This window comes from Hyaena hyaena, unplaced genomic scaffold, assembly GCF_003009895.1.
Source record: "Hyaena hyaena isolate Hyena2069 unplaced genomic scaffold, ASM300989v1 scaffold_120, whole genome shotgun sequence".
Taxonomy (NCBI): Eukaryota; Metazoa; Chordata; class Mammalia; order Carnivora; family Hyaenidae; genus Hyaena; species Hyaena hyaena.
The window spans coordinates 2,871,962-2,886,648 of NW_024080752.1; the positions used below are offsets into that span (position 1 = coordinate 2,871,962).

The window sequence follows — 14,687 nt, forward strand, 5'->3', positions numbered from 1 at the left end:
TTATTAAAAGCCGTTAGGTAGCTCCGGATGCTTCAGGAGGGTAAATGAACCAGGGAGAGCCACAGCTAGGCACAACAGCTCTGGGAGCAATACCCAACCATATGGCTGTACTATTGTAGTGAAAACACCATCACTACCTCTTAACAGCTTGGCCCTGATCACCCTCGGGACTGGATGCCAAGTCAGCCACAGATTTCCAGAAAACTACCATGCTATCAAATACTGAGAGAAGTGTATTAAAGTTTTCCCTTGTGATTATGATTCTTACTAAGTTCTTGCATTTCAAGAAATTTAACCTTATATAAAAAAAAAAAAAAAAAAAAGAGGGGCGCCTGGGTGGCTTAGTCGGTTAAGCGTCCGACTTTCCGACTTTCGCTTAGGTCATGATCTCGCGGTTCGTGGGTTCGAGCCCCGCGTCGGGCTCTGTGCTGACTGCCAGCTCAGAGCCTGGAGCCTGTTTCAGAGTCTGTGCCTCCCTCTCTCTCTGACCCTCCCCTGCTCACGCTGTTTCTCTCTCCTAGAAATAAATAAAACAAAAAAAAAAAAAAAAAAAGAAATTTAACCTTATATAATTTGAGGCTATTTTAGTTGCCATATAATGGTTCTATTGTTATTGTTCTTGGTAGCTTTTATCTTTTATGATAAAACATTCTTAAATTTCATTTTTAATATTAGTTTTACTTCTGTTGCTTGTTTTTAGTCTGCATATACTGCTTTTTTTAGTTCTAATATAAAATGTAGGCCCATCCCTTCCTTTTCATCGTTTTCTTCTCTCATTCTGTTGGTTTTTTCCTTTGATCAAGGAGTTAAACTACTCATTTTTATTGTTACTATTCTATATTTTATCTTGCTTCTTTCATGTTATTTTATGAGTACTTTTACTTCTACTTTTATATTTTCACTTTTTCCTTTTCATATTCAGATGCATTGTGATCTTTAAATATCTTATTTATCATAAATAATGTATAAGTTTACTACTGTATTCCCCTCTTACCAGTGATTTCTCCCTATTTTCATAGTTGTTTAAATCTGTTTCCATATTGAGATACCAAAATTAAAAAACTAAATCCTCCACCAAATGTTTCACTATCCTGTCTACACCTTCCTTCATCTGCTTCCAAATTCAACAATTTTGTAAATATATTACTTATTTCTCCCTCCCTGCTCCTACTCTCCTCCCCAACTCGTGCATTAGTTAATAATCTAGAGTTGCAGTTTCAGGATGCTATTAAATGTTCCTTTAACATGTGGTCTGACTGTTAGTTTTTTTCTCTATAGAGCCAACTTTAAATGTACAAAAATCATGGCTCACCACCATTTTTATGCTCTTTGTCTCCCACTCTTGGAGTATTTGTTGTAATTGAATTTTTATTTGCTTGCAGCAATTTCCTTGAGTAATTTCCTCAAAAAGCATACAGAGAGGTTATACTTTTGAGCTCAAAGCTGGTTTTTGGGGGGTTTTTTTGTCCTTACATTTAAATGATATATTGGACAGATATGAGATTCTTGAGTCAGAGACTTTTGCTTTAGGAACTTTGTAAATGTTGTTCCACAATACCCAGTTTCAAACATTAGGGTCTCTTTCCTTTGTAAGTATGTGTTATATTCTCTTTCTTTTTAAGGAATATGTTCTCTATCTGGAAGTCTGTGTTCTTTGTCTTTTGCCTCACAAATGCCACTGGAATGTGACTTTTTTTCATTAATCTTCCTAGGATTTAGAGTGCCCTTTCAATCTGAAAGTCCTGCTATGTGTTCACAATAGCAGAGCAGTTTTCTTGTGTCATTTCTTTGATTGTAACTTCTCTCTCTCGTTCTTGTTCTCTAAGATGCCATTATTTGTATATTGGGCTCATGAATCTCTCATCTATGGATTTTGCCATCCATGTCTCATATCTGTTTGCATATGGTTTCCATTTCTTCAAGTTTTTGCTCTCTGTTGTGAGATATTATTTCCATTTGTTTTTTCTAGAATATTAATTCAGTTCTCATCAGTGACTATTCTTATTTGGTTTCTCTATTGAATTTTTAAATTCAGGAATAATGCTCTTTTTCTTCCAGATTTTTTTTTTCTGTGATCTAATTGCATCTCCTTAAGAGTTCTCATTACTTTTTGGGGGGGGGGTTATAATGCTTGTCTGTCTTTTCCATTAGTTCTGCCTCAATAGGAGCCACCTGTTCCTTTTCTTTTTTTTCTTTTCAGCTGAGTCCCCTTTAATTGGTTGTGATATTTCTACTCATACCCACACAGGTCAGGCTGTTAGTATCTCTTGACGGTGATGAATTGACAGGTGGTAGAAGGTACAGTTGAAGATTTTGGCCTAATGTCTTGGCAGTCAAATGAACTGGAAAACCAGCATCTCTTTGCTGAGGATGAATGGCAAAGCTCTCTTTCTTAGGCCTCTTAAAGAAAGAAAGCTGTCCTTTTATAACCCCTGTAGTTTATATCCAAGGCTGCCAACATCTTTTTCATGGGGCAAGGTAAAAAACAGCAGCCTTCCTGTGGGAGGAGGGGGTGTGTCTTCCGTTGCAGATGCAGAGAAGGATCTGTTTACTGTGTAAGTAGGGCCCTCTCAGAAAAGTGAGAAATTAGTTTTGCACCAGACTCTGCTAGAAATGCAAACCTTAGACCACTTGGGGCCTCTGATATGTTGCCAGAACTTACTTGTTTTTCTCTGAGAACTCAGGGTTCATAGTCACTAGTAGGCTTCCTTGACTCCCCCATAGTAGGCTTCCTTGACTCCCCCTTGTGTTGCCACAAGGTGTTAATAGAAGTGAGAAGGACTTGTGAACAGGCTCCCAGGTCACCATGAATCCTTGCTTCTGAATTTTATGTCAACAGAGGATTACGATTTTCTTATTATTTAAATAATTTAGGAAAATGGACCATGAAAATGATTTAGAATATTGGTATAAAACAGATTATACCCATGTAAAATAGTCATGTGACAAAAATTTTAGTGTGTATTTATTTTGAGAGAGAGAGCATGAGCAGGGACTAGGCAAGGGGGTGGGGGAGAGAGAGAGGGAGGGAGGGAGAGAGAGTCTCAAGCAGGCTCCATACTGTTGGCACAGAGCCTGATGTGGGGCTGGAACTCATGAACATGAGATAATGATCTGAGCAGAAATCAAGAGTTGGACACTCAACTGCCTGAGCCACCCTGGTGCCCCAGTTACAAGAAAATCTATGTACAGATTATAAAATGTTGCACTTGCTCACTACTGAAAAAACATTTTTCCTAACAGAAACACTTTAAGAGCAATTTAGAAAGTAATTTTGAAATTAGAAATCACTTTGTTTTCTTATTTCACACTTAAAAGAAGTTTAACATTTTATCTTCTGATTCTGATTCACCCTTGACAGATATAATGGCTTGCAGATATAAGTTCTGAAGTGAGTTGTCTACCAGAAATGTGAGGTCAGTTCCCAGTGTTGTGCAGAAAGTAGGAGTGCCTGAGGTTGGCTGGTAGCTAGACAGGTACAAGTGTATCTTCACGGAGCCGTGCTGGGGAAACATCACTCAGTAAAATGATACTCTTGAAATCCTCAAAGACCTCCCTTTTGCATTTGAATTCATTTACAGATAGCCTTGGATACCAGTTACTGGACTGTCATTAATCATGTCTTCATCTGGGGGAGCGTTGCCACTTATTTCTCCATTTTATTTACAATGCACAGTAATGGCATCTTTGGCATCTTCCCAAACCAGTTTCCATTTGTTGGTAAGTGAGTCCTTCTATCTATGGGGGCTAATGTCATGCTGTCATTTATTCTTCTTTGTAATTTGTTTTCTGTGTTGGGTGGGACAAGGGATGACCAGTAATCTTTTCTCTAGAAATGGATTGAGCCAGGCATCTAAAGGTTTTCAGGCTTGAGAAGAGCTCCAAAATATTAGTTTCTGCTCTCCCTGCCAGATTTAAAATAATCACTACAATAGCTGCTTAAAGATTCCCGATGGCCTAGGTGCAATAGACTGTCCCTTTGCAAACAAGCAGCATAGCACATATTTCAAGGTTATCTGAGGGCTTGTTAAAAGGTCATGTGTAATAGAAGAGAAGGAAATGTTAGGCTCTCCCTTTTATCCCACATGATCACCAATATCACTGCCGAAGTTCACCTGTAGAACTTACCTACATTTATTTAAGAAAACAAATGAGGTATAATTTAGAGCCATCTAAAAAACTGCTGAGCCTTAGTCTATGAGTGAGTGGCACATAGAGTAGACTCTGTAGTTAGACAGCCAGGGTTCACGTGTCAGCTCTACTACTTGAATGCTGGGTGACCTTGGGCAGATTCCTTTTCTTTTCATGCCTTGATGTCTTAAATTCTGAACTGGAGATATTAATAGTTTCTATTTTCATAGGAAATGTGAGGGATACATGAGAGACTGCATATAAAATGTTAGCATGTGGCCTGGTACATAGCACTGTTTTAGTAAATGGTAACCATAATGATGGTGATGATGATGATTCAAGCAACGATGACTTGATTACTAGTTGGGAACACTGCAGAGTGATTTGAGCAGTAGATGGGTAGCAAAAGAACTCCAAAAATACCTTAACACCCTGTTCTATACTACAGGTAGTAGTATACACCTGGTCTATCTATGGTGTATACCACCATTGTATTCCACATTTCAAAATGATTCCTAGAGGGCCACTGAGCTTTATTCCACAATGAGGCTATTCGTGTACCTTCTCAGAAGTTTTGAAATCTCTAATGTGTGTAAGATAAGTTGGTAACAGTCATGTTTCCCAGTTCGTCCCAGCAAACTATGGAAAAGAGAGATGCATAGTGTCAACCGTCTTGAGCTTTATCAGGCAAGACTGAGATTTGCATCCACGAGGTGAGGAATTCAGCCTAAGGAATCCAGAAAAACAATTCTTAGAAAACTCATTTATGTAGAAAACAAAAAAAGAACAACTATAGGGTTATACATTTCCACTGATATGAAAGCATCTAAAATTATAATTCCAATTAAACGCACACATATACTTAAGAACGTTGTTCATCTTCTGCCTCACTTTAAATGTACATGGAAATCTTTAAATTGCACCACTCTTAATATGTAACATGAATACTTTGTTTACCAAAATGTTGCAACCATGTAGAAACATGACGGTTATGAATAAGAATAAGCATGTTATGAAAGACAGACATTTAACTATTTTTAGTTTTTTTCTTTTTTAATTTTCTTTCTTCCTTTTTTTTTTTTTTTTTTAAATTTTTCTCTTTTGGTTGCCAAATCTGAAAGTTCAGTGCATTGACGAGAAGACTTCTAGTCCTAGGAGAGCTTTTTAGCACACATAATGAGACTGGAATGCCTCAACTGGAGAAAGTAGTTTGTGTGAGGACCACTGTCTCTGGCTAAATGCATGCCATTCCAGGAATTAATTACTGAGCTCCAATGAGACTTCTAAAAAGTTAGATCAACATTGGGGTTTAAGAAAAAAATTTTTTTTTCCTTAGTAGCCAGCAGCAAGCAGGAGTGTGGTTTTAAAGTGAAGCTTGTTTTTCCAGCTGTGCCTGGGGGTACTGAGCTTCAAGGACCTCAAAGAGTCATTTAATTTATTGAGTCAAGTTTGTTTCTGCCCAGGCAACTGTAATCTACTGCTCTTTGGTGGGCAGATTCTATCCTTCAAAGCCAGAAATTGCAGACATATCAATCAGTAGCCAAGCCCTCATACCCCAAACACATTCAAATGAGGTTAACACTTTAGCTTTGAGAGAGGGGACCTGGATAATTAGAGGTACTGTGGCAAATCCCTAGAAAACCAACAGAAACAGATGTTTACTTTGGCGATATAAGTAGGGTTAACATGTTCCTGTAGAATTTGCCTGCTTAACTGACCCTTATTGCTTTCTTTAAACAAACTCCCCAGTATATGAGGGGTGAGTATAAAGTAAGGAAACTGGCTTCAGGCTTGGTAGTGAGTTTCACCACAGGATTGCACAGGAATGCTGGATGGCTGTATCAGCAGCCTTCCAGGGAGAGGAACGCTCCTTTCACAAACCCAACGGCATCTCTGATCTCCTTGGAATCTTGAGTTGCTCATAACCCAGCAAATATCAGAGAGATCAGCAAGTCCCTTTGAGGCAGGTTTTTTAAAGTTGCTGCCTGAATTGTAAAGGCAGTTGATAAAGCTCTCCTTTTACAGCGCAGCCAGTCACCAAGACTGTTGAGATTTTACCTGCATCCCGGACATGTATAGTTTCGATATGATAGTTTTATTCAGGAGTCTCTAAGAGCAAATGCGCCTTCTTTTACAAATAATGGCTGCTTTGGAGTAAGGGATCTTGAGGCTGGTTGAGAGAATTCTACTTCATGAGTGAGCTGGACTGAGGCTGGATCAGAGAATACTCAGCCCTGATTGGCTGTCTCCTAGTGACCAGGCGATGAAGCAGTTCCCACTGGTGGTGATCCTACCATTCTTGCCTTCTCATCACCTCTGAGCATATACTATATACTGGAGAGGACACGTAGTGGTCCTCTCTAGGTAGTCCAAACCTCACCATTTCAAAAAAGGCCTTATGGCAACAGGCAAAGAGCCTACTAATTCAGTAATTCAGTCCTGTTTATAACGACAGTGTCTATTTTTTATTCTTAATAATAGGAAATGCACGACATTCTTTGACCCAGAAGTGCATCTGGCTTGTTATTCTCTTAACGACGGTGACTTCTGTTATGCCTGTGGTGATATTCAGATTTTTGAAGGTGAATTTATGTCCAACCCTGAGTGACCAGGTATGTTGCAGTGCTGATGAGCATTTGGAGGGCTCGTTCTTGCCCCTCGGAATCATGTCCTTCTCTGCCTGATTGGAAGCCCAGGAAAGGGATAATGAACTTCCCACTGGAAACACCCATAGGTATATGTCATCACATCACAGTACATGGAACTGCCCACATCTGAATTGATCAGCTTTGTGAGTGCCAATGAAGATAAATGTCTAGACTAAACATGAGTTGAAAAGTGGTCTAAGGCAAAGGTAAACTATAGGGAAAGTTACTGACATGGGGGCAAGGAAAGAATACAGTAAAAGAGAAACAAGCAAGGCATCAGGTGAAGGGACTATAAAGTTTTGTAAAAATATGGTAGCAGATTTGGGAACATGGGGGAGATCTTTCCTTCTGAACAGATTAAGAAATGGAACAGCAATATGATGACTGGATTGGAAAATATAAAGTTGAAAGCATAACAGATTATGGAAATTCTTAAACTAAGGGATTAACAGAACGTATTTCAATGCTTCATGAGAAGAGTAGTATAAACAAGACTATGTCAAGTTAGGTCAGGACCCAGATAAAAAGAGAAAAGGAGAAAGAAAGGGGAGACACCCTTTTGTAGTTGCATCACAAGGAGGAGGCAAACCTTGTGGAGTGAGCGACCAGGCCAATGATTCTAAGAGGAACTGAGGGAGAACTTTCCTTACCAGCATTTCCTCCACATTCTGGGGCCAAAGCATGGGAAGATGCTCTCTGAAATGATTCACAGATTCCCCTGTGAAGTCTGTCCTTTCCCTTTGGTTCTGTGAGCTCATTTTGATGAGCTAAAAATGATGGATGAGCTAAAGGAAGGAAGATGATGCTCATTTCTTCCAGTATGTAGTCAGATCATGATTTTCTGCTTTTAATGGCTTTATCCTGACATGAAAGTCAAACTCCAAGAGATCAGTCAAATCAGAGAACAAGGAGGCTTGCACCAAACCTTGGATCTTTTTCTCCTCAACTTTACAGGGAAATCAAAGAAATGTTGGAAACCTACCCAAATGATATTGAGCTCTTCTAAAGGCTGCAAAAAAAATCTAAAAACAATCAAAATCCTGAAAATCTCATGATCTACTGACCTACCACAAGGGTTGGAAATTTCGGACTCTCATTTTGTAAATTTTCTCTTAGTCCAGTTACTAACGACTATTGGATCTTGAGAATCTCAAAGAGAAAGGGGGAAAGGCCTGTTGCGGGGGACTGGGATTGTAGGTTGTTATTCTGATTGTGTTTGGATACTGCAAGTTAGAAAATCCTTCTGTATAAAAGTATGTTCCTATTCATATAAGATGGACCTATAAGATGGAGACAGTAATGAAATTTGTCTTAACACTTCTTGCTTGCTTAATAGTCTCTTGGTAGGAGTAAAAATTGACCAGTGCCCAGTACAGTCTTTTGGGTGGAAAATTTGTTGTTTTTTTTGGTGAAACACTTCTTTTTGCAATGAAGGTGAGTATTTTGTTATTGTTGATGTTTCTCGTGAAAAGACTTTCTCTTCATAAAGTGGTCTAGGGCCCAGAGTCTGTCATTTGGATCCATCATCTCACTCTGGGTCTCCTTCCTCTCCAGATCCGTCAGAGGCAAAAAGCTCAAAAGAAGGCAAGGCCCTCACGTAGCCAGAGGCCTCAGACTCGCAGGTCAAGCTCAAGAAGATCTGGATATGCTTTTGCTCACCAAGAGGGCTATGGAGAGCTTATCACATCTGGAAAAAATATGCGAGCTAAAAATCCACCCCCAACACCAGGGCTGGAAAAGACACTGCATAATAGCACTAGCTGGATTGAAAATTTATGTAAGAAAACCACAGACACAGTGAGCAGCTTTAGCCTGGATAAAACAATGAAACTGTGAGTCAAGATGAATTTGAACCACATAGTTACTTTTCACTTTAGCCCAAGCTGATATTCAGCTGGCTCCAGAGTGTGGATCAGGGGCTGACGTGGGCCGATTGCCTCAATTCTAATCTCTGGCAGACAACCGCCAGTGCCCACCAAATAGGGGTGCACTCTGTGGGAAACCAGGCCAGACGGTCACTGTCTAATTTGTGATTTGCTGGTCAAAGGCTTCACAATACCAACAGAAGTGTTTATCAACCCAGATACCAACTGAACAGAACTTTAGAATCTTATTACTGGAGAACAACTTGTAACTCTGCATGTACACTGAATGGGTCTTCAAGTGTATAGAAGAGTGCATTCAAAAGGTATACATACATCTCACCTGTGAAAACATGCTTGTTGACAGATAAGCACATGTAAGTGAGATCAGTCTTTCCCAAGATACACTTTTAAAATGTACAATGTATACTATGGTGCTATCAGATTAAGAGCAGTGTGTGACTCTCTAGTCTTGATATCTACATACTGTGTGTGTTCAGCCAGGACAACACATCACCTTCATGCCTGAAGAATAGCAAAACATGTTGGTATTTCTCATTTGTTTGTTTTTTGTTTTGTTTTTTTTTTTACCTGTCTGAATACAGAGTAGATTGGAGCATCTTTACAGTGGGATAAACTGGGAATTTGGTCAAATGTATTCACAAAGCTCTCAGGGACATGTTCATGAAATGTCCAAGGGAGGCTCTCTAGTAAGTATTTCAGACACTTTTTAATGACTTTTATACCAACCTCAAGTAGTAATTTGTTCTGCATCATACAGAACCATTAATGAAACCAGCATAGCATTAGAATTTCACACTTTAATGATAATATTCCAAATAGTGTGTGGGCAAATACTTTCTTAACATTTCCAATTTTTAAAAGTTCGTATTTGAAACCAAACAAATTAGTAATCATTCTCTTCCATTACTATTTAAATACTCAGGTTTAGGTCATTCAGAGTTAGTCGCTTTTGATATTCAGCTATTAAGTTTATAATTCAAAGATATATGTAAAGTTAGTTTCACATATATGGAGATGATCCAGTCCAAATTTTGAATCTACATGTGAGTCACCACTGTAATTCCCATAAAAGAATTCGGGCATGTTTGTATTCAGACCCCAGCTCCATTACTGCTTACCTCTATAACCTTGGGCAGGTAATGTGCCTTCTCTGAGACTCACTTTCTTCCTCTGTAAATGAGGATATACTACCTACCTCATGTGGTTGTTTGAGGATTACCAAAGCACAAATTCTTAAATCATTGAAAACATAATTTTCATATGAATAGGCTTCCACTTACCCCATCAGAATAACAGCAATTTGAAGAGAATGTGAAATTGGAATTTAATCAGTATGAAAAGCCTTGATGAAATGAGATTGCAAAGTAAGATATAAAGTTATTGTGCTACAGAGAAATAGACTGTCACCCTGGAGGTAAATTTCTCTGTCAGAAAGTAGAAATAAAACATCATCATGCTTTATCAATTTTCTACAAGTCCATCTCCAAGTTTACGAGGTCCCTAAACTGGTCTTTGTTGAATTATTACGCAAAGTTATCTTTCCCACGAGAGCCAGATGGCCCTTGGCTGGGTTTGATGGATAATGGACTAGCATGATACTAACAGATGACACAATCTTTTTTCCTTTTTGGGGTTTTTTTTTTGTGTGTGTGGGGGGTCATACTTTCCTAGTCCAGGGTAATTTTTCCTAAGTGATAAAATAAGATAATGTGTAAAAGACCCTAATCCAGTGTTTTGATCATAGTAAATGATAAATCATCGTAAATCGTAAAAATGATTTATTTGATCATAGTAGATACTCATAGATAGTCCCTTTTCCCCACACCCCTGCATGGATTTACCCAGATACTGGTTTTCAATGTCGAACCTGTCATTAGTTTCACTGGGTTTGCTCACTTTTTGTAACATTTTTGAAAGATTTGAAAATCTTCAGTAAATGTTTTGGCACTATTGGTGTTTGATGTTGTGTGTCTTCTTTATTGTGAACTCACCAGGGAGAGGTTTTGTCACATTGGTTAACTGAGTTTTTTCTCCTTCTCCTTTACATGCCTGGGGAAAATGTATACCATTCTTAGGATCAGAGTCAAGAATCAAATGAACTGATTGGACCTTTGTACAAGGAATGGGAAAGATTAGGAATGATTCAAGTTTGCAAATTCAGTTCAAATTAAATAAGGCTGTTTTAAAACAGATAATGTGGATGATTGTGAGAGAAACACATTATCATCTCCCTTTGCCCCATGAGACCGGAATAAACTGCCACACCCATTGCGAGATCATGAGGATTCCTAGTGCCAGGGATTATTTTGAACCTGAAGATAAAGAGCCTGAGGGGTGGGTGCTGATGGTGGTGCTCTGGAGAATAATAAAACTTTAATTTTACATAAATGTTATCAGATTACTTGGGGGGAAAAACACCCTTTTTTCTAGATTTAGGACTGCAGGTGGTAACCTTGTGTTTTAAATTCTCAACCCTGAATTTTGAGCTGTTTTAGGCCACCACAAATTGTACTTCCTTGACTTAGATCTGCTATCTTTGTCTATTTCCTATACCTACAGGCATACATACCTATGAAGGAAAGAGAGAGGGTTGAAGAAAACAAGAGCCATAAAGCAAGAAAGGAAAAAAAAAAAAAGTGAAAAGAAGAAAGGAGGAAGGGAGAAAAGAGTTTCCAGGTGATAGGACTTTCAGAAAAATTAATTCCTCAAGGAAAAAATAAATTGTAATTGAGGAGTAAATACTAAAACCTCCTTCATAGTTGGTGTCAGACCAAGAAAATTTTATTTGACAGGGGGCCAGGAACTCTCGTTTCTCCTCACAGTAATGCTGATTTGTATGAGGCAGGGCATGCCGCCTGACTTCACCAGGCCTTAGTGTCCAAATCCGTGGAGAAACTGGGCAGTCTGGTCACAACGACCCTTTCTTATTCACCCACTCTGTGAGCTGTTCTTGCCAATATTGGCCACGGTATATTTGCAGTTGTTTTTGATTGGAAAGAAAGAGAGAGACTGAAAGAAAGGGGGGTGGAGGGGAGAGACAGATTAAGCTGGATACTCTCTTAAGTGCAAAGCTTGGGTGGTGTACTGGTTTGTGTTTCTCTAGAACAATCCCTGGTGCCTTGCTGTCTCGAGATTTCTCTCATGTTACCACAGAGGTGCTAAACCCTATGGTCATGTTTTGCGTAGGTCAATTGAACACACCAGTTTCTTGCTAATAATTCACTGAGATCTTATACCCACTCTCTCTTCCCCCTCTGCCACTTTAAATATCAAAGGTATACAGATACAAGGTAAAATACTAATGCCCAGTAAGAAGAGGCTATTTGTAAGTCCTTTCTACCTGGTCTCTGGGCTTAAAGGGGATTCTTTGGGCCTTTGCTTCCTTAGGATTCAAGGCAAAACAACAGAGCTTGAGTAATTTCCTTCATAGTTACATAGAGCTTTTCACTTTATGTAGCAGTCTCTGTATTTAAACAAATTGGATTCTCTGAGTCTTTACAACCCTGTAAGGTGGTCAGGATGTTCGTGGTTCTTGGGGGGGGGGTTGTTTTTTTCCCCTTATTATTTTAATTGCAGTATAGTTAACATTCAGTAATATATTAGTTTAAGGCGTACAATAGAGTGATTCAACAATTCGATGCATAACTCATTGCTCCTAATGATAAGTGTATTCTTATCCCCTTTATCTATTTCACCCACCCCCCTCCCGTTAACCATCAGATTGTTCTCTATAGTTTTTTCATTTGTCTTTTTTCCCCTTTGCTACTTGTTTTCTTAATTCCACATATAAGTGAAATCATGGTATTTGTCTTTCTCTGACTTATTTCACTTAGCATTATACTCTCTAGCTCCATCCATGTTGTTGCAAATGGCAAGATTTCATTTATTCCTCTGTGTGTGTGTGTGTGTGTGTGTGTGTGTACACACACAAACACACTGCACATCTTCTTTATCCATTCACGTACTAATGGACACTTGGGCTGCTTCTGTAATTTGGCTATTGTAAATAATGTTGGTATAAACACAGGAGTGCATGTATCCCTTTCAATTAGTGTTTTTGTATTTTTCAGGTAAATACCCAAATAGTGAAATTATTGATTGTAGGGTAGTTCTTTAGTTCTTTTTTTTTTAACTTTTTGAAGAACCTCCATACTTTTTTCCACAGTGGCTGCACCAGTTTGCCTTCCCGTAAACACCGAACAAGGGTTCCTTTTTCTCCACATCCTTGCCAACACTTGTTTCTTGTGTTTTTGATTTTAGCCAATTTGACAGTGTGAGAAAATATCTCATTGTAGTTTTGATTTGCATTTCCCAGAGGGTGAGTGATGCTGAGCATCTTTTCATGTTTCTGTTAGCCATCTGTATGTCTTCTTTGGAGAAATCTGTTCCTGTCTTCTGCTCATTTTTAATTGGATTATTTGTTTTTTGGGTGTTGAGTTGTATAAGCTCTTGATATATTTTGGATACTAACCCTTTATCCCATATGCCATTTGCAGATATCTTCTGCCATTCAGTAGGCGGTCTTTTAGTTTTGTTGGTTGTTTCCTTCATTGTGCAGAAGCTTTTTATTTTGATGTAGTTCCAATAATTTATTTTTGCTTTTGTTTCTCTTGCTTCAGTAGATCTAAAAAATACTGCTGCCGGTGATATCTGAGAAATTATTGCCTGTGCTCCTTCAAGGATTTTTATGGTTTTGGGGCTCACATTTAGGTCTTGGATCCATTTTGAGTTTATTTTTGTGTATGGTGTAAGAAAGTGGTCCAGTCTCATACTTTTGCATTTAGCTGTCCTGTTTTCTCAGCACTATTTGTTGAACAGACTTTAGTTCCTCCATTGCAAAATCTTGCCTCCTTTCTCAGTTAAGTGACCATATAATCGTGGGTTTATTTCTGGGCTCTCTATTCTGTTCCATCAATCAATGTGTTTATTTTTGTGTCAGTACCATACTGTTTTGATTCCTACAGCTTTGTATTAGATTTTGAAATCTGGGATTGTGGTATTTCCCACTTTGTTTTTCTTTGTCAAGATTACTTTGCCTATTTCGGGCCTTTTGTGGTTCCATACAAATTTTAAGATTGTTTGTTCTAACTCTGTGAAAAATGCAATTGGTATTTTGTTAGTGGTTATATAATATCTGTAGATGGCTTTGGGTGGTATGGGCATTTTAACAACATTCTTGAAATTCATAAACAGAATGTCTTTCCATTTCTTCGAGTTTTCTTCAAAAATTTTCATCAGTGTTTTATAGTTTTCAGAGTACAACTATTTCACCTTTTTGGATAAGTTTATTCCTGGGTATTGTATTATTTTTGGTGCAATTAAAAATGGGACTGTTTTCTTAATTTCTTTCTGTTGCATCATTTTTAGCATATACCAGTGCAATTCTGTACATTGATTTTGTATTCTTTGAGCTGACTGAATTCATTTATCATTTCTAGTTGTTATTTGGTGGAACCTTTAGGGTTTTCTGTATTTAGTATCATGTTATCTGCAAATAGTGAAAGTTTTACTTCCCCCTTACCAATCTGGATGCATTTTATTTCCTTTTATTGTCAGATTGCTGTGGATAGGATGTGTAATACTATGTTGAATAAACGTGGTGAGAGTGGACATCCTTGTCTTGCTCCTGACCTTAGGGGCAAAGCTCTCAGTTTTTCACAATTGAGTATGGTGTTAACTGTGAATTTTTCATAGACGCCCTTTATTATGTTGAGGTATGTTCCCTGTAAACCTATTTTGTAGAGGGATTTTATCATGAATGCATGTTGTACTTTGTCAGATGCTTCTTCTGTATCTATTAAAATGGTTATATGGTGTTTATCCTTTCCCTTATTGATGCATCATACTGATTGATTTGTCAGTACTGAACCACACTTGCATCCCAAGAATAAATCCCACTTGATCATGGTGAACGATCTTTTTAATGTATTGTTGGATTAGGTTTGCTCATATTTTGTTGAGGATTTTTGCATCTATGTTCAACGGAAATACTGGCCTGTAGTTCCCTTTTTTTCTGGTGTCC

The 14,687-nt window shown here is 38.3% G+C and overlaps 1 protein-coding gene across 3 annotated transcripts in view; it reads left to right on the forward strand.

Moving 5' to 3' along the window:
* The window catches only part of ATP8B4 (ATPase phospholipid transporting 8B4 (putative)), a 232,935-nt gene extending 222,456 nt beyond the window's left edge, over positions 1-10,479 (forward strand). For all 3 annotated transcript variants that reach the window (XM_039237152.1, XM_039237150.1, XM_039237151.1), the window contains exons 26-28: positions 3,582-3,720; positions 6,613-6,743; positions 8,334-10,479. In XM_039237152.1, coding sequence (XP_039093083.1) covers positions 3,582-3,720; positions 6,613-6,743; positions 8,334-8,615 — 552 coding nt within the window. In that variant the 3' untranslated portion in view covers positions 8,616-10,479. The remainder of the gene's footprint in view (positions 1-3,581; positions 3,721-6,612; positions 6,744-8,333) is intronic.
* The last annotated feature ends 4,208 nt before the right edge of the window (positions 10,480-14,687 follow it).